This window comes from Rousettus aegyptiacus, unplaced genomic scaffold, assembly GCF_014176215.1.
Source record: "Rousettus aegyptiacus isolate mRouAeg1 unplaced genomic scaffold, mRouAeg1.p scaffold_m13_p_5, whole genome shotgun sequence".
In the NCBI taxonomy this organism is placed as follows: Eukaryota; Metazoa; Chordata; class Mammalia; order Chiroptera; family Pteropodidae; genus Rousettus; species Rousettus aegyptiacus.
In genome coordinates, this window is record NW_023416308.1 from 99,524,458 (window position 1) to 99,544,539 (window position 20,082).

The 20,082-nt window shown below is 44.9% G+C and overlaps 1 protein-coding gene across 3 annotated transcripts in view; it reads left to right on the forward strand.

Annotated features, from left to right (window-relative positions):
• KIAA1549L (KIAA1549 like) overlaps nt 1–20,082 on the forward strand; it is a 196,408-nt gene that overhangs the window by 125,311 nt on the left and 51,015 nt on the right. For 2 of the 3 annotated variants that reach the window (XM_016147119.2, XM_016147116.2), the window contains 3 exons: nt 6,830–6,993; nt 12,918–13,108; nt 18,704–18,831. In XM_016147119.2, the coding sequence (XP_016002605.2) occupies nt 6,830–6,993; nt 12,918–13,108; nt 18,704–18,831 (483 nt within the window). The remainder of the gene's footprint in view (nt 1–6,829; nt 6,994–12,917; nt 13,109–18,703; nt 18,832–20,082) is intronic. The other variant, XM_016147117.2, reaches the window with a different exon arrangement.

Here is a 20,082-nt window from a genome sequence, read left to right on the forward strand (position 1 = left end):
GGGCACATGGGAGATAGTAAATATTGATGGGTTACTGTAATAGAGAGGGAGAAATTGATGATGTAGAAGAGAGAGATGAGAACTGTAGGCATGAAGTCCTTACGTGGATGGGGGTGTGGCTCAAGCGGAGGAAGCAGACTCGGCAGGGCACAGGGACAGCTCGTCCTTTTGCACCAGGAGGGAAGCAGAGTGCAGGGCTGTGGGAGCCAGTCGGGCGGCACGTTTGTTGATGGACACCTGAGCATGTTTTCTGTGACTGTTTCTGTGCCCTTGGGGCATAATGAAGTGAAGCTGGCAACCGAGGATGAGGTTGTATTGGGGGTATCTGAGCAGGGGTCCACACTGAGAATCACCAGACTGATGAGATAAATACCATAAGATTGGCAGGACCCAGACCCTGTTCTGCCTGGCTCCAGAGCTGCTGCTCCGCAGCCTCACTTCTTTGTTTCCTTTAAATCCACTTGGTCCTCTCAGTTTTCTTCTGTAATAACTCACGAACCCATTTCCTGTTGTCCATTTCATCATTATCTCCTCTTGGACTTTGCAGGCGCTTCCCAAATGACTCAGCCTCAGCCATTTTGCCCTTAATGCGCCATCCACGCTGTAATTAGAGCCGTTATACTGACACACGGATTCTGATCTTGGATTTACTCCTTTAAAACAAAATTTGGTGACTCCTTGTTGTTGTTGACAAAGTAAAATTCAAACTCCTTAGAATGGGTCTGCCAAGCCCTTCACAGCTGGTACTCAACAGATGTTCAGCTCCCTTCCCGACCTGGTCTCCGGCCTCCTTTTCTAGCGATACCGCTTGCTTTTCTCTCCTTCATACCTAATGCTTCAGCCACGCAGAAGTATTCATTCCTCACATTTCCTATTCTGAAGCCTTCTTTGACCCTGAAGCAGAGCATCCCTCGAGTCTCCCTTAGTTCCAGGGACTTCATTGCCCTCATCACATTGAGCGAATGAATGTTTCTTCTCTCTCTCCCTCATGAGCTCTTCGAAAGCAGGTACCACATCTCATCTGTCGGTGAATATCCAGCCCCGGCTATTGTCTGGCTCTGTTTTTGTGAAGGCAAAGGACCGACCTTTGCTAAATGCCTCCACCAGGCCCCCAGGGAGGCCAATGGTTGAAAGACAGCAAAGCAGATAAATTGAGAACAGGGCCTTTGCAATAAGACAGCCCGGGAGGCACATCCCTGCTCTTCCACTTTCTAGCTGTGACGCTCAGAGACAAATGAATGACCCTCTCTGACCTTCACTTTTCTCATCTGTAAAGTGGTAATATAAGAAAAACAACACAGCCATAATAGAGCTGCTTGGACGACTAAATGAAGTAATCGCGGCATGGAAAGGGCTTAGTACAATCGTGAGGTACGTGCCAACACTTAGTAAGCGTGGCTGCATGTCTCATTTGTCCACAAGGTGGAAGGACTAAAGGAGAGAGGGAAGGAGGAAGGAAAGGTGATTCAAAGGTGGAGAACCCATATAATTTCGAAAATAGGGTATTATTAATGAAAATAGAAAAGGGGTTGGCAAGGAGAAGCGTTTTTAGAAGGGATAAGGTAATTTATTTGGTCTGGGCCACACTGAGTTTAAAGCGATGCAATGTTAAGGGGCACCGTTGGGATATCGGGGGGGTGCTGATGGAACACTGGGGGCCGAGGTGAGGAAAACTGGGATTCAAACCTGGATCTCAGGAGAGAGTCAAAATTAACACTATAGATTTCGAGAATGTCGTAGATATTGGTTAAAGTTAAAAATCCCAGAGAAAATTGAGTTTTGGAGAGACTATCGCTAGAGGACAGACCTTGGGAAACGCCTCTCTGCCCAGAATCAGATGAGGAGGAAGCTGAGACTAATGAAGAAGAAGAGGAGCAGAGGTGTTTTAAATCTCATTTTCTCCTAATAGTTTTGAAATCAGCCTGCAGTGTGAATCTGAGGTCAGGGCTTTGAACAGAGTCACAGTGTTGAACGAACACCTTGTCCCTCTGAAGGAGGGCGTAACTGCTCTGTGTGTTCCAGTGTCTTCCAAATCACTAATTCTGGGGCCAGTGTGCAGTGGCCTGCGCACAAGGCCTTGAGTGGAGTGTGCAGCGCCCACTCGGCTCATGTCACTTTCAGATAATGGCATAGCAGTGACTTCCGAAGAAGCTGCTGAACCTCCAATGAGGTTTTCGTCCACTCCAGATTCTGGAGTGAGAAGCCCTTCAGAGTGATTATCCAGCTGGTGGAGTAGGGGGTATTCTCCTCATGTAAAATCTGACAAGGCCATCAGACATTTATCTTATTCATTCCTTCAACAAATGTTTTTTGAGCACATATTATATGCCTGGTACTGTTCTAGGCACTGAAGATACAGCAGTGAGTGAAGCAGACAAAACCCCTGCCATCCTGGACAAAATAAATAAATGGTAGATGCTTATTGCCATGGAGGAAAAAAATTAAGCAGGGAAGGGATAGGGGATGTCGAAGAGATAATGGTTACAATTTTAAAGTGTTCAAGAAGAGGATCACTGATGAAGTAACCTTTGAGTGGCCGTCTGAGGACATCTGGGGCAAGGTTCTAGGCAGAGGGGGAAGGCTTGAGACCCAGTGAGGAGGTCACTGATGGAGGAAGGTAATGGCCATGAGGTCAGAGGTGCCATGAGGGGCCACAATCATGTGAACCTAATGGACTGCACCCTGAGTGGGATGTCAGCCGCGGGAGAATTTGGGGAGGAGAGCAAAGTGAGCCAAGCATTACCCGGTACCGGGCCCTGGGATGGCCCCTCTAGTGCATCCACTCACACTGGTCCTGACCTCTGGTGTTTGAACAACTACGCAACGTAAGCCAGAAACAATTCTGAATGGATTCCTTCTCCTTTCAAGGTTTGTTCTATAGAAGAATAATTTATTCTTAGTTTAGGTTATGTGGATCCTTGGACTTCATTCTTTCTGACAAATACTAAATATTTCTATGCATGTGTGTTGACAGAACAGACTTAAACTGTGTATTTCAGGTAAATGACTTTTTATAAAAACATCTAACCTCCCTGGGGCTCAGTTTGCTCCCCTTTGAATTGGGGGTGAGCATAGCACCCAGGCAAGGTCCTGTCACAGTGCCTCACACACCAGATGCTCAGACCACGTTGTCCCCTTTTCCCATCCTCTACTGAAATTCTTGCAGATCAAATAGCTGTGTGTTCCTTTTCACCTCAGTACATGACTTTGTAGTTTTAGACCTCTTTGCCACTGAATATATTGGATTTGGATGACTTCAATTGACCTGACTTTACTATTCTTTTGACCACTGTTAAATGAATTTTTTAATGTACATAAGATAAATCTGTTTTCTTCTCATTTAAGTAGAGATGAAAGGATCTTACAAAGTGCACTAAGGAGGAACATGTCCACCAGAACAAAGCAGAATAAAAGCAGAACACATGTAAATATTTCATTTTTGCTAATGAAAAAAGTAGGTATATAGGTATACATTTAAGGTATCATGTTCTGATACACTATATATTTTTCTCTGTTAGGATGGACTAGCATAGCCAGAAAGAGGCATATTGATATTTTTTTACAGCAACTCTAAGCTTTAAAAAATGTTAATGGCATAAACTCACATATAAATACCAAATTACTAAAAGCGGTAGCAATTAAATGTTTAATGTCAACCAAAGCACATTAGCTAATGAGATGTTTTCAGAAGTTAATAATGTGATTAATCACCAATTGATAAAAACTGGAGAAAAGAAGTTCTTTTGTTCTTATAACCCTCCAGATCCAAGTGCTGCCTGGTGAGAGGCAGGTCTTGGCTCAGGGACCAGTTGAGGTCGGGGATGGTTGGAGTCCGAGAGATGGATGGCTCCTCAGGCAGGTCCTCACAATGTGGTGCTTACTGGTGGGGTCTTTTATTCTGGAGTCTGGTCCTCAGGTTCACTGATCTTGTAGCCCCAGAGTCAGTAGGATCAGGGGGATCAACTCATGCTCACCAGTCTAACAAGAGGCTGTTACATAAACCAGATTGGCAGTATGTTAATTTAACATATGGACTAAAAACTGCGCAAGGGGTTGGTACTTTACTTTTGAACCAGCTGTTACTCTGCCCCGTATGAAAATCTGTGTTGGGAACCAAATTGCAGCAGGGATAAGGTAATTCATTTATATATTCATTCATCTTTGAATTGAGTACCTACTATGTGCACGGCTCTGTTCTAGGCCCTGTGGAAGCATTCCCTGCCCTCTTAGAGCGTGTATTCTAACGGAGCGTAGAGAGTGACAGATGATGAGCGAACACACATGAATCATTTCAGATAGTGATATATGCTTAAGAGCTCTGCTACTCAAGTGTTGCATGGGAGCTTGCTGCATGGACACCATTTGATAGCCTGTTAGAAAGGCAGAATCTCAGGCCCCACCCAAACCCATGGAATCAGAACAAGATTTCCATTTGATTGATGTGCACATTAAAGTTTGAGAAGTACTACTTTAGGGAAAAATTAAGTAGGACGAGGGGCACGGAGAGTGTCAGGGGCAGAGATTGTTATTTTATATATTTTATATAGAGTACTGGAAAGGCCTCACAGATAGGGTGACACTTGTTCAGAGCCCCGACGGAAGCGAGGGTCAGAGCCGTATGGATATCTAGGTGAGGAATGTTCTAGATAGAGAAATCAGCCAGTGCAAAGACCCTGAGACAGGAGCATGTCCAGCACATTTGAAGAACAGTAGGAGGCCAATAAGTGTGAGCAGAATGAATTGAGGAAAGAGCAGTGAGCTATAAGGCCAGAGGAGTAACAGAGTTGCCTAGAGGGGCGGATCACTTCAGGTCTTACAGAAATTATAAGGACTCCAGCTCTTACTCTGAGTAGGGTGGGAACCTCTGGAGGGTTTTGAGCAGAAGAAGGTTATGATCTGAATTTTTAAAGGATCACTCCAGCTGCTGTGTTGCAAATAAACTGCAGGGACAAGGACAAGGTATGAGGCCATTGCAGTAATTCAAGTGAAAGATATTGGTAGCTTGGACCACAGTGAAACAGTGGTAATAGAAAGAAGTGAACAGATTCTGGATATATTTTGAAGATGGTGATGACAGGGTTTGTTGATGAATAGGATATTGGGTAAAAGGACCAGAGAAGGGTCAACATTCACGGCAAAGTTGTGGGCCTGAGCAACTGGAAGGAAGGAATTGCCTTTTATTAGAGTGGAGAATATCACAGGAAGAAAAGGTTTTAGGGGGGAAATTAAGAATGGGTTCTGGACATATTAAATTTGAGATATCTCTTAAGTTTCTAATTGGAGATTTGAGTTGGCAGTTGGATATAGGAGTCTAGAACTCAGAGTAGAGGTTGAATATATAAATGAGCATCATCAGAGCAGAGATGGTGTTTAAAGCCAGGAGTCTATGAGATCATCTCAGGAGTGGGAAAGAAGAGAACTTAGTACTTGGATGTCACCAAGCTGAGACAGCCAGTGTGGCCATCTGGTCCACCAGGATAGATCTGCCGTTTATCCACATTACCCACATCTGCCAGCCGAGGCACACTCTCCTGGTGTGGGCAAGTCCTGGCCTGACCTGTGGTTCTCATTTTCTAGATTTCCTGCAGAACCCACTCCCTTCCTGTAAGTCTTCCTTCCTACGGCCAGTTGCTTTTCTTACTATTTTCCTTACTGTAGTTCTAAGAACATATTGGTCCTTTTGATTGGACTGAGGTGTTTTCCAAGGTTCTTCACCAGTGATCATGGGAGACACACATCCATTTCATGTCGAAAGCATTTTCTCTTTCTTACACTTTCCTAACCCAGCTTATTAAAAAGTTGAAAGAATTGTACAGCGAACACCCATGTTCCCACCACCTAGATTCCACAATCAGCATTTTACTGTATTTTTATTTTTACGTATCTGTTTATCTGGGTATGCCACCATTCACCCATTAATCCATCTTATTTTTTGATGCATTTCAAAGTAGATTGCAAACATCAGTAGGCTTTAACCTGAAACACTTTAGCATGCATATCAGTGCCTAGAGTTCAATATTTGTTGATGATATTTCTAGGTAAAATTTACATACAGTGAAATGCACAAATCTCAAATATACAATTTGATGAATTGTGACAAGCGTATATACACCTGTGTAACCCCAGCCGCTACCATGATGTAGAACATGATTATCACCCTATTGCCCTTTGCAGACTAACTGATCCCAGTTCCATGCCCTAGAGACACCTGCCGTTCTAATAGCACATTCTTCTTACCGACAATGGCTTCAGTCACTCTGTTCTTTTCTCCCGGCTCGGAGGACAACATGATCTTTTTTATTAGACCGAGGCATTTCCAAGCTCCCCCAGCCAGCCATTTGTGGAGGTGGGAGGGAGCCAGGTCCACCGGGTTATGTTTTAATCATTGCTCCCTGAGAGGGCGACTTCACTACAATAGTTAGAGTCCTCTCTCTGTGGCCTTGGCCCCCTGACTCCAGCACTCCTCTGATCCTCAGATGTCTTCTCTCTCCTCTCTTCACTCATGGACATCACCAGGGAAGAACATTGGTACGGATCCATCTTCGGCCTCCTTCTCTTAGTCATGGCGAAGGCTAGCATTTATTGAGCACCTACCAAAGCACCCCATGTATCTTGTCTCACTGACGCCTCGCACAGTGAGTGCCCCATTTTACAGATGAGGAAACCGAGACTCAGAGACCTTGAGTAACTTGCCCAAGGCAAGAACCTTTCTGATCCCAACCCCTCTTCACCAGTCTCATGACTTGGGACTTGGGGCAGTTTATCTCCAGGTTGCCTTCCCCTTGCCAGTGCTCCTTGTCATGTGCTTCTTGCTGGCTCTTTCCTGCAGCTGTGGTGAAGAACCCGCCCAACAACCTGTGGATCATTGCCGCGGTGCTGGCCCCCATCGCCGTGGTCACAGTCATCATCATCATCATCACTGCCGTACTCTGCCGGAAGAACAAGAACGACTTTAAGCCGGACACCGTGATGAACCTGCCTCAGAGAGCAAAGGTACATGGTGGAAGCGGGAAGAAAGGTGCAGGGGTCCCGGCCCGCAGGGGCCCTGCCTGCCTTTTCTCCCTTGGCTTTCGAGGCCCTTGCAAGTACCTTCAGAAACATCCTACTGAGCCCTCATTTGGAGAGAGACCCTTTATTAATTTCTGTTTGAACATTTAAAAATTATAGTACAATATACATAACAAGATTTACCATTTTAACCATTTTTAAGTGAACAACTCAGTGTTGTTTTGTACACCTTATTTTTATGATGAGGACACAATAACTAATTCTTACCTAATGCTCACTCTTTGCTCTAAGTGCTTCTGAATGCTTTGCTTGCAACACCTCACTTAATCCTCACAGCGCCAAGGTAACTGAAGCACAGAAAACCAGGAGTGAGATAGAGCCAAAAGAGGCCTTAGTGGTCATCTAATGTGACGCCCTCCTTTTACAGAGAAGTGACTCCGAGATCACACAGTAAATAGCAGAACTGATGGTGGAACCAGGTCTCTTGGCTCATAAAGCCGGGCTTTTGGGGAACATTAGACCCTCAAAACATTCCTTCTTCTGTTGGCCGGAGCGGCTTGGCTTCAGGGGCTGCCAGGACGGGCAAGCTACAGAGCTTCGGTCAACCGGTTGTCAAACCAGTGGCTCCAAGGAAGCTTGGCTGGGAGCCTCGTCCACTCTCACAGGTCTGCCCCAGCCACCTCTGGTGACTGGGAGGGTAATGGACTGCAGAAATTCCAAAGGCTAATTTTCTAGTCACCTAGCTCCCTTTGTGATAGTCCCTGAAGGAAGTTTAATAACCTGTGATACCCAATGTTTAAAGAATGCCTTACAATTTGCCAGGCTCTTTTAGGTCCGTCACCTTGTTTGCTCATCACAGCAGCCCTATGAGGTAAGTCATAGCCAGGACAGGTTTTATTATTTTCATTTTACTGCTAAGAGCCCCAAAGAAAAGAGGGACTGTGGGACTTGTCCAAAGTCTCATAGCTCTCAGCAGAGGGTTAACTCAGGCCCATGTCTGAGTCTTTGGGCTCTTTCTACTTTCTACACCTCTCTGAACCCTGAGCTTTGGCAGATGGAACCCCCTTCCAGCTCTGACCTTGAGAGCTCTGTCCACCTGTGCAGGAATGACAGTGCATGGAGTTTCACATCCTTGCCGGGAGCCACACAGGCCTCATTCTTTTTTGGGTGATCACACCTCGCTTCAGCAAAAGTAATCAGATGACTGTTACTGTTTATTAAATCAATTCTCCTGTTGAGAAGCTGCAGCCTGATTAGACACTCTGTCTGCTCAAGAGCCAAACCCCGAAAAATGTTGTTTCTGTTGACACCAAGCCGCCCGCTTCCCAGATGCAGCACGATGTTGGTAATTACCCAAGCAGTGAAAAACGAAACTGTTCCAGGAAGGAGTATTTCATTTCTGTCTTAGCTTAGTTACAACCTGAGCCTTTCAGACATAGCAGTAATCACTAGAACCTAATTGCAGCCCAGTCCAGCAACGCAAAATATGTCATACTGAGGTCATAAATGCCATCTTTGTGGTATAGATTAAGCCAAAATGTTATTAATTTGCCAAGATGAGTTGGCCAGCACATTTCAGCATACCTTCTGGCTTGAGCACTATCTGAAGCTGGAACAGATCAATGTTTGTGGGTTTTCATAGCCCCCCCTTTTTTTTTATATCCCTCCCTACCCAATGCATTGTGCCTCGAGAGATACCTGGCTGATGTGGAAAATTAAGCAAATGTATGTTCCACAAGATGATTAATTTCACTTGTGTGTGTCGATGCTGGCTGTTTCTCCCTCTATGAGGCCGGTCTACACACTTGGATTTCCAAAGCCCTTTTACTGTGGGAAACGAGCAGGGTGGACCTGCCTCCTTCTTATCACAGTTTTACTGCTGTCGCAACCCAGGGACACTGCAGTGTTCGGGAGAGGAGAGCCACCTGCCTCACTGCTCACAACCTGTGTGTGTGAGCGGAATCTATTTAATGTCAAGGGATGCGGTGGGACGAAAAAGTTAGCCTTCGCCACCAGTCCGCAGACTAGAAGGATGGTCTCCCAGTCTCCCGGGACGTCACGGTGTGTCATTAGAACACAGGATGCAGTGCCACGGTACATTCCCGGGCATCCTTGCTGAGACTCGGTGATATACTTAGTGTGCTCTGAGGATGAGAGTGTGACTGTCCTGGGCGCCGAGGCTGGGGCGTGCACGCCTCCCCATCTCTCAAAGGCAGAACCTGTTACCAAAGTTGTCATTTAGGCTTCTGCAGATAGAATGTCAAGAAGGTGATAGGAGGTGGGGGGCTAGGTAGACGGGATAAAGGGGGTCAAATATTTGGTGACAAAAAGAAATCTAACCATGGGAAGTGAACACACAGTGTAAATACATTTATGCCTTCCTGTTAAAATGTACAGCTGAAACTTAATTGGATTTCATTAGCCACTGTCACCATAAAAAATTAATTAATTAAAAAAAAGCAAGAGGCCAGGCATCGTGCCATTTGTCACTGCCTTTCTTCCTCGTTCACTTCCCTTTACTCTTTGTCATTGAGTTCGCAACCTTTGCCCAGTTTTTCCCTTCATATAATTGAAGAGAACACGGCTCCCTGGGACAGGCAGCCTTAGGAGACACCAGTTAGGGCCATAGCCAGACACAGGGTGGACTTGGAGGGCCTGCAGTGGTTGTCATGGCCATCTACTCAGCACAGGTCGGTCACTCTTAAAGGTATCCAACTGTTTTTCCTCGCATGCTAGTATGACCTGTACTTAACTTCTTTGGGCCCCAGGTTTCCCACCCATGAAATGGAGGATCAAGTGAGTTACATAAGTTACCTTGAGCTATGTTCAGTATGTAATAAGTATTATGTACAAGTTGGCTTTTATTACTACACATGCTTTCTTTTTAAAATATCTGAGTACCTTTGAAACTATTGGAGATTACTTTGATTTGATAATTTTATAAAACTCATTGAAGTAACCATAGATACTTAATGATGATAAGTTAATGGGGTTAGGGTTCATAATGTTTGTCCAATGGGCAGTTAGCTAATCCCAGGAGGTAATTTTCAAGTTGAAGGTTGAAAGACCACTACCCTGTCAGTCAGAAGAGTGAGTGACTGGTCTTGAGTCTTTCACCAATTAGCTGTGTGATCTTGGGCAAGTCACTGAGCACTTTTGAGCTTTTGTCTTCTTACCTGTCAGATGAAGACTATGATGTTTGCCCTGCTTACCTCGTGGAGTTGTGAGGATGAAATGAGGTGTCAGTGTTTTGCAGGCACTAAATACTGAACATATGCAGGGATTGTTGTTATTAACCTGATAACAGTGGCCACCTTTTAAGCTTCTAATTCCTTCATGTCTCTATTTCTGCTCACCTGTCATCAACCCAGTACCCTGAAGGATCCAATAGATAACTTCAACCCAGTGTGAAGGGTGAGAAGCCAAATCTAGAGAGAGCAAGGGGGAGGAGAGGGCCAGAGCCAGCTTGTCCTCACTAGGTTCTTGGGAAGTCTTAGCTGCCATTGGAGACTTCTGATTCCTCACTGACATGCCAGGAGTCTCAGCACAGAAGTGAGGCCGAGTACAGGAGGAGAGCCCAGCCGAGATGGCAGGCTGCAGAAGGAAAGGCAAGGCCATAGGAAGAATCATCAGCAGTGGTTGGAGGTCTTGGCTCTGGCTCTGCCACAGATGAGCTGTGTGAGCCTGGGCAAGTCACTTGACCTCTCTAAACCTCAGTTTCTTCATCTTTAAAATGGGAAATCATAATAGTACCTACCTTCTTGAACTGTATGATGAAATGACAAGTTTATGTAATGTTTTTGATACTGTACCAGTAATAACAAATGAAGCTGAAACCGTGAGTTTCTTGAGGGTCAGAAGCCAGTTTTTATTCATATTTATTTCACCGGCATCAAGCACAGTCCTGGGCACAAGCCAGTGCTCAACAACCACAGTTGGAACAAAGCTGAATAGGATAATGGGATGTGAGGGTATTGCAGAAAAGGGGCCAACAGGAGATGAGATGGGGCAGGTGGATTGAGCCAGAATGTGAAGGGCCTTGACTGCCTTGCCAAGGACTTCGAGTGCCTCGAAACATTTTTAATGACCTGATATGATTTAAGGGAGATAACTTCGGCGCTTGTCAAAGGCGGGCCTGGAAAGGAGTAGAATAGAAGCAACAAGACCAAGGCAGGAGTCAATAAAAACAGTGGACTAGGAGAAAAAAGCCCAGCTTTTCTCTGGAAACATTTCAGTCAAACCAATTGATAACCAATTGTTCGCGGGAGGAGCAGGCAATTCAGTATTCTAGAAACACTATCCAGTCATCCAAAAGCTCCACTCTTAGGGAAGGGAAATGAATAGACAAACACTTTCAGAGACAGAGTCCCAGATCCTGACATAGAATGTCATGATTACCACATGGGGCAGAGTGTGAGTGTCTCAGAGAAGAGGGAGGAGTGAGCACACTTCCCAGAGTGAGTGAGCCATGGACTTGGGGGAACTATCCATGGCAAAACTACAGACAGCTTAAAATAAGAAGCTTTGCTGGATTCAGCAATAAAACTGTGTTCTGTTCTGAGACTCAGTAGCAAGATTTAACACGTTGGACCACAGTCCTAGACCATTAAATCCAGCTGGAGCCTTCCTGTTATGTTTCTCAGCTAAATTAGCTGCAGAAGGAAGAGCTAGCTTCTAATCATATCAAGTTCTGATAAAACCCGAATGGTTGAGGTCGAATTTCATCTCCATATTTTCGTGAAGAGAATCGCTGATGTCTGTTTCACCTGGACTATGATTTAGTAGGAAGGCAAATGATATTGATGAATTTTGGTTGAGCACTTACTATGTGCCAGGCACTTAGCTAGATGCTGAATTTGGATCTAATTACTTGATCCACACAGCATCCCTTTGAGGGTGGTTAAATGTCACTCTCACATACAAACACATTTTATCCTGTTAACACTATTATTACCTCTATTTTAGATGAGGGAACTGATGTACAGGGAATTTCAGTCATACCCAAGGTCACCCAGCTAACAAATGGCAGAGTCAAGATTTGAATCCAGGCCGTCTGTTTTTGGAGCCGCTGCCCTTAACCACCCCGTTGTCCTGCTTCAAATCTGTGTTGTGCTGTTTTGGGGTATAAAGCAGAATAGAGACACTCCTAGGGACTGTTTAAACATGCCTCTTGGTTTTTCATTACCACACCAATAGAGGACCATTGGGTTTTGCTCACAGCTGCCCTATTCACTTGGGATTTCATACGTTGCACAATAAAAGCCTTACTAATTCCCTAGTAATGAATTATACGAGAGCCAGCCTGCTTAAGGGAGAGGTCTAGATTAAATAGTGATTTCGTAAATTCCATTTCATTGCTAATAATTTTACTACCTCACATGTGGTAGCATGTTTCTTTCCCTCTGTTTTCAGGGATGGTGGAGGTACAGCAGATACATGTATCTTCACTTCTCAGGTGAAAAATTGAGGTTCAGAGTTCAAGGAACTTGACAAAGTCACACGCCTGTTACTGCATAGGAGTGAAGGGCTGACAAAATAGTCCTCGGTAGGAGACGATACAGGACCTTTTAACGTATCAATTAAGAGTTTCTAACTAGCCGTATCCAGACACTTAAAATTAGTGGTCCAAAATTCGTGAAGGTTATTCTCACACACATATTTGCATCTTGTTTACACTATTCATTTTTCTGAATAAGTATTATCTATAGAGATTATGGAGCTGGCTGGAATTAACATGGCCTCTGATTTTGCTGACAGAAATTATGGAGACTTGCTTGATTTAACTCTTGTTTATCAGAAAGCTAAGTATGGTCCCATCACATGCCCTTTCCTGCCTGTCTTCTCTCAAAGCAGTCTTTAGAGTCACACTTTGCTAGACATATGACTGTAAATCTGTTTCCTCTTTGCAGCCTGTGCAAGGCTTTGATTATGCCAAGCAGCACCTGGGCCAGCAAGGGGCAGATGAGGAGGTCATCCCTGTGACCCAAGAGACGGTGGTCCTTCCACTCCCTGTTAGAGATGCTCCTGCCCTGCAGGAGAGAGACATCGCCCAGGATGGAAGCACCATCAAGACGGCCAAGTCCACTGAATCCAGAAAGAGGTAGGCACGGAGCCAACGCTTCCTTCTCTGTGGCAGCAAGAGAGATAATTGATGGTGAGAGAAGACGAAGCCTTCAAGTGAATTCCTCTGTCCTCTTTAAACATTCCCTTGTGTGCTCATTTTGAATATTTGAAAAGGAGACGAAGGGAGATGAGTGGAATCACAATATACCTGCTTTTCACGAGCCACCCTTTGTAAGATTTCATATCGCAAATCAACCACACAGCAGAGATTTAGCTTGTAGTACGATAAATATGGCACTGATGTCAAACGTGGTTTTAAACTTACCTTAAAAGCGGTGCCTTTGATTCAGCATATACAGTTGTTTTTACCTGGCAGCTCCGCAACAGTTTATGATTTTAGTTAAAAAACCGTATTGAGTTTTTGCTATGAACAGAGTACATTGACAGGCATTGATTGAGAGGACTACAAAAAGGTTTGAGGTTGATTCTTGACCCCAAGGCTCTCATGATGGAGGGGCAGAGGGATAAACAGCTGGAAAACCAAGCACGATGCATGGGTGCCCACGGCAGAGTCTGAACAAAGTGCTGTGGAAAAGGGAGAAGGAAGAACTTAATTCTGCTGAGGGAGAGCTCGTGGGGGAGCTTCCGTTTCAGCAGGGCCTGGAAGGGGCAGTGGGGTGCCAGTAGGTGAGAGGAGATACAGGCACTCAGTCTGAATTGCTGGGAGAGATCGGGGACAGCCATGCTCGCGTAATGCTGAAAGTCCCTGGAGTTTAGAGCTCATGGTGGCTGAGATGTTGTGAAGGATGAAACCAGAAGATACAGTAAAATTGTGGAGGCTTTTAACTACCAGCCTAAGGAGTTTGGCTTTTATATTCTAGGCAATAGAAAACCACAGAAAGTTCTTCAGGCAGACAGTCATGTCTAGCCTGTATTTCAGAAAGCTGACTCAGGTGGCAGTGTGGATAATATATGGGAGAGGTTAGGCTAGCGGGAAGGGGATTTGCTATCAGGACTTTGCAAAAGCCTTATAAAGAGGTACTGAACTCTATGGCAAGCCCTGTTGGCTGGCTAAACCAGCTTCTGTCGCCAACCCTTCTCCCCGCCTTGAGATCACAATGGCTGGAAAAGCTACATCCGTCCTGCCTCCTTTCCTCTTTCCCTCCTTTCACCTAACAGTTATTGATTCTTTGCTGTTTACCAGGCACTGGTGGTACTACAGTGAACAAGACAAAGTTCCTGCTCCGATGGGGCTTACAACGTGGTGGGGAGAGGTGGGCGACAAACAGAGAAACAGATACATAGTAGGTCGGGTGACGATGAGTATAAAGAAGAAGACTACGGCATGGTCTAGAGATAGATGTAGACGGGGACATGATGCTATTTTAGCAGGAAGTCACCGAAGGCCTCTCTGATAAAGTGACAGTTGGGAAAGACCCGATCGAAAGGACGTGTAAGCCTCACGGCTGTCTAGAGCAAGAATGTTCCAAGTCGATGGAACAACATTTACAAATCCCAGAGGAGGGAGCTTCTCGACTTGCTTTAAAGAAGAGCGAGAAGGCCCCAGAGGCCGATGATATGAAATAGGAGGGAGTAGTTGCAGTTGAGTCGGAGAAGATGCCAAACGCCGATCCTCTCAGGCTTTACAGACCAGCGTCAGGACCCGGAATTTTGTTGTGAATAAAGAACAGAAGTCGTTGGAGGGTTTGGAGAAGAACAGGGACATGATGTGACGTGCAGTTTGAAAGGCTCGCTCTGGCTGCCGTGCAGAAAGCAGACTGTAGGGAAGCAGAGTAGAAGCGGGCTGCCCTGTTGGGAGGCTGCTACAGTCGTCTGGTTGAGAGATGGTGGTGTGAGACACAGCTGGATTCTAGAGGTATTTTAAAGGAAGGGCTGGCAAGATTTTCTGATAGATCATTGTGGAGTATGAAAATAGAAAGGAACGAATTTTCCATTTTGAGTGATTAATGTCCGGGGGGGGGGGGGCAGGGGGAACTGAGGCCTCTTGCCCTATGTTCTTCGATTCTCTAGAAGGCTAGCCCTGGCTTTCTCAGAAGGTGGTGACAGGGTTCCAAGGGCAACAAGAAAATAAGCCCCAAATTGCAGGCACTTTTTCAGTCTTTGCCCTAGTATATTTGCTACTGCCCTATCGGCCAATGCAAAATACATGGTTAAGTCCAGAGTCATTGCGTGAGGGGACTACCCAAAGTTTAGTTACAGGAAGATGTGAACAAACTGGGACCGTTACTGCCACGGGCTACCCCAGCAAGGGAGAGCCTAAGCAAGGCAGAATTGACAGATACAGAGAAACATACGTCTGTTCCTGCAATAGATGATTTATCTGAGTTGTCTGGCAAGTAATATTACCTGCATAATTATTCTCACGGTGATTTTTGCCAAATACAATAAAAGCATGTTAACAACTTATCACCTTAGAGGGCACTGAAAAGGAATAAGTAGAATTACTAAAATTAGGATATTAACCTAGCACTGCCAGGAAGAATAAAAATTCTTTCCCACCCATTCCAGCTGGGTGGTTTAAATTGTATAAAGATTTCTTTAAAAAAAAATTTTTAGAACAAGTATTCTTTTTTTTTTAAGAGTTTGTTTCAAGCATTTCTTCTTAAATTAGCAAAAAGTCAACTCTTGCTAACCAAATTGAATTACTTACCCCAGATTTTTGTTAAGAAAGATTAGCAGGTGAAACAAATACAGATAAAGAAATCAGTGTGTACGCCGCTGAGTGGTTTCTGTGTTTGTTTCACAGTTTTACCACCACGACACGATTTTACTAAGGGCCGGCTGTATCATTGGCAGAGCTGTGGGAGAAACCTCATCTCTGTTCAAGTTCAGCTGACCAGAACCTCTGATCGTGTGGGAGGATTTTAAGATGCCAAACCAAAGAGCAAAGCCGTCATGCGCCTGTGCTTCTGGCTTTCCCATCTTGCCACATCAGCTTTTTGACTCCCGCTGGATCGGGACCGCAGGACCTGTCAAAATGGGTCTGTTAGAGGATCTGAAAAGTTTTGCGAGGGAATGACAGGGGAAACTAGTGCTTTAGTGGTCTTTAAGGTATTTTTAAAATGGGTTTTAAACTGAAGGAAAATGAGTATTCAGCCACTTGCAGACAACCAGACGGATATTGCGGGTCCTTTTCCTTACCTTCTCTCTTGGTGATGCTATTTTGTTGGTCTCCGACTGCGATTAATGGGCCGGCACGGAGAATCAGCCTCACGGGGACAGCTGTTTGCATGGGTACTTCAGTGTGCTGACTGGCCATAATTGTTCAGCCATCGATTAAGTCCCACCCACCCCCGTGAGGTTGTCCTTCAGGTTCTGTGTACACCCGTATCCTCAGAATGGGGACTATTCAGTAGCTCAAAACTGCAGCCTCGCAGGTGACATTTTCTTTCAAAAACATGTGTGTTACTGTTGTGTGAATGGACACGTGTACAAGTCTCTCTCTGTTTTCAATCAGAAATTTTGAGTTGATGGCCCCGTGTAAACATAGGTCTATAAACTGGTGCAAAGAGTAAAGAAGAATAGGATTCTTTTCTCTCCAGATATCTGCTCATCCACACCTTATCTTGAAGTAAGAAGAACAGCGAGAAGATTATTTCAGGATCAAATGAGAAAGATATGCAAATGCTGCAAAAGCCATTAAGTATTTTGTGTATGTCAAATAGATTACAAGAAGCCTTTCTCTTTCCTTTCCTCTGGACCTCACCAAAAGCCTCTTTGTCCCAATAAAGCCAGTTAGAAGATTATGTGCCATTAGCTGTGAGATTTTGAAAATAACCAAAGGGCACATGTCTCCTCTCTGTGTGTGTTTGTATACCCAGCATTCAGCGATCAAATAGCTATTGGGTAGATATTATATATTCAATAAATTAATGCCTTATCCATATTCTCCTAAACTACAGTCTTTATATTACTAATTTTATAGGATTAACTGGTTTTTGTGGTAAAAGAGGCCTGTAGCCAAATAAATTGGGCAGTGCTGGATTAAACAAAACAAAATGAGTCTCTTAATGACAGAACGAAACAGAGCCTTCGATGTGCTAATGTGCATTAGAAATATCCAAAGAAGGGATAGAGTAAACATTTCCCAAACTTATACTTGTCCATGGAACTTTGGCAAGGAACATGTCACTTGGCCCTGGTGCTTTTGGCACACCCTGCCTTACCCCACGGTTGCGAGTGGGTACTTTTCATTGTGGTTTTTAGGGTGCTAAAGTACATGAAAGTATATAGAACTGAGCATTCTCAATTCCCAGAGGATGAAGAGGGGGAAGGGAGGAGGAAAGAGGCTTCCACTTAAGAAACACCTTACTTACTGGTCAAGTGCTACATTTTATTCCAATTTTCCAGTGTAGGGCCAGATTACATGAGGCGCTAAATTTGGACAGTTGACAATACAAGAACAAGGGGTTTGACGAGGCCTCTGGTTATCTGCCTCCCGGTTATCTTCCCCACAGAGGACGAGACAGCTGGTGTTTATATTCAGCCCACCCACAAGCTAGCGTGATCTGAGGGAGCATGAACCTCAGGAACGCCTCACAAGAGCCCATTTTCCCACCAGGCTCCGGAAGACCAGCATCTGCTCTGAGGGAAGACAAGAGGCCCTGTGTTAAGGCTTGTTTCGTCTGGGGTGTTGTAGAAGACAGTAAAAGGAAGCTGCCCTGCATGTGGGGAAAGCCCCTGCCTTCATCGGGAGCTCTGGTTTCCAGGGTGATTTGCCACTTCCCTTCCCGACTCTGCCCTGGATGGACACTTCGCTTCCCTGAGCTTCCCATTTCTTACTTGCTAAACAAGTGTGACAATCACCAAATTTATGGATTGTCATGATTCATTAACAGTTTGAAAGCATTCAGCATTGTCCCTGGCACGTAGTAGGTCTTTCTGATGCGGAGCTCTTGGAGAGCATGGGTGGTGTCTTAACATCTCTATATACTGTATACCTGGCACAATGCCCAGCACAGAGCTGGTGCACAGAAAGTGTTTCCTAAATGAATGCATAGTTCAAATTGGTAATTTTATATGTAAGTGGTTAGCAGTTAACACAGTTAAAGAACGTGAACGTGTGTGTGTGTGTGTGTGTGTTTGAGAGAGAGAGAGAGAGAGAGAGAGAGAGAGAGAGAGAGAGAGAGAGAGAGAGAGAATATGAGAACTCAATGATGGAGTGACTTAATCTTTAGTAGTCAAGATATATTCTGTAAAGAGAATAACCAAAGAAAACCATGATTCATTCCTATCCTTGAAGATGCCATGTGAATCAAACATTTGGATAGCAGCACTATCCAAAGTGCTGTGTTTTAAAAAGATCATGCTTAAAAGCCATTGCTACTGTTTCCATAGTCACCGGGGGTTAATGAAAAAGAGGTGGGAACCGAGGGCTGCTCTCAGTGAACTTCTCTGCAGAGCTGAGCGCCGGCAAATGCACTTCAGAACAACCAGCCACTTAACCCATGCTGTAGTATGGGTTTTGTTTTTTCTTTTCCTATATCATTTCTTCTTTGTGGATAAAACCAGAATGAAAGACTACATACATAAACCGTGCAAATTAAACAACCTTGAGAAGAGGCTGCTCAGATGAAACTTACCGTCTTCCTGTTGCTATGGTTACCTCCAGCAGGTCGCCCAGTGAGAATGGCTCTGTCATCAGCAACGAATCAGGGAAGCCCAGCTCGGGGAGGCGCTCACCCCAGAATGTAATGGCACAGCAGAAAGTGACAAAGGAGGAGGCACGGAAGAGAAATGGTGAGACACTTTCTCTGCCAAGCACCGCCCCCGAGCCTGTCCCCCCAACGCGGGCACTCAGGTGTGCACACGTTCACACACGCCAGGCTGCTTTAACCCTCAGTTTTTTCTGTTGTGTCCCACAAAGACCCAGAATCAGTTTCCTGCCTACCCGTTGGGGTATGGCCCTTCCCCGTTCTCTGAATTACTCTGTTTCATGCCCTCTGCCCTCTGTTCTTATGGAATTGTCCAGGGCCTTAGAAAAACTCTATGCAGAGTGAACTGATGTTTGCTTAGAGATTTTTCTAATCCTTGAGAGAATCGACGTTTCTAGCACCAGGCCCTCGAGGGTGGCAAGTCTCTGAAACGCCGCTTGTCTTGTATATTGCCCTCGTTTTCTTGTCCTGACTCCCCTGATAAGGTTCAGGGGTTCAGTCTATGTCAATGACTCCAGATACTGCGAATTTACCTCTCCTAGGAAAAACAGCCGAGTAATAAATCTGTCATCATAAAAATCAGCCCATGCTTCTGCCTTTATCCTCCAGGGAAACTGAACTGTTGAGATTCTTTCTCAAACAGATCTTCTCCCTCCTTATAAAGGTTTGGTGTTGGAGTTTATTTATAAGTCACTCGAGCTACCTGACTCTGCTGCCGCACCATCTGCAGATCACATCTGTTGGATCCCATTGCGCAGCCTCTCTCTCCTGATTGCACCTTTGTGGTGACCCCTCTCTCCGCTCAGTCCTTCCGTGGGTGATGCTGGCTTACTGGAGCCCAGATTCAAGTACCTTGTACTGCCCCTCAGATCAGGGAAAATTTCTTTTGATTTCAAAGGGTCGTAGGTGGAGTCCTATAGAAATGCCAGGTGAAAAGCCAGGCAATCTGGAGCTCTGGGCAGCTGTGCTTCCTCTTAAACAAAATCTGACGAAGTGTGTTTCAGGGGTTCTCTCTTAAAGCTAATGCGAGAATATTCTTTCGTTTTCAGATGTCATGTACTCATTTCTTTTTTTTTTTTTTCTGACCAAAAACAGAAAGAAAAAAAAAAAGAAATAATGCCACAATGGATTTGTCTTCTACAGGGAGAATGTGGTCCCCATTTCCAGTCATTATATAAAACACTTGTTTAAACTGTCGTACTTATTTGACCCTTGAATTTTTCCTTCCCCTGAATTCCCCACGCCCTGTAACACAGAGACGGTGCTTTTCACACCAGAATCAGGGTGTGACACGCAGGGTTTTCCTGTGATGCCAGAAATCCTGCCCATCAGCTCT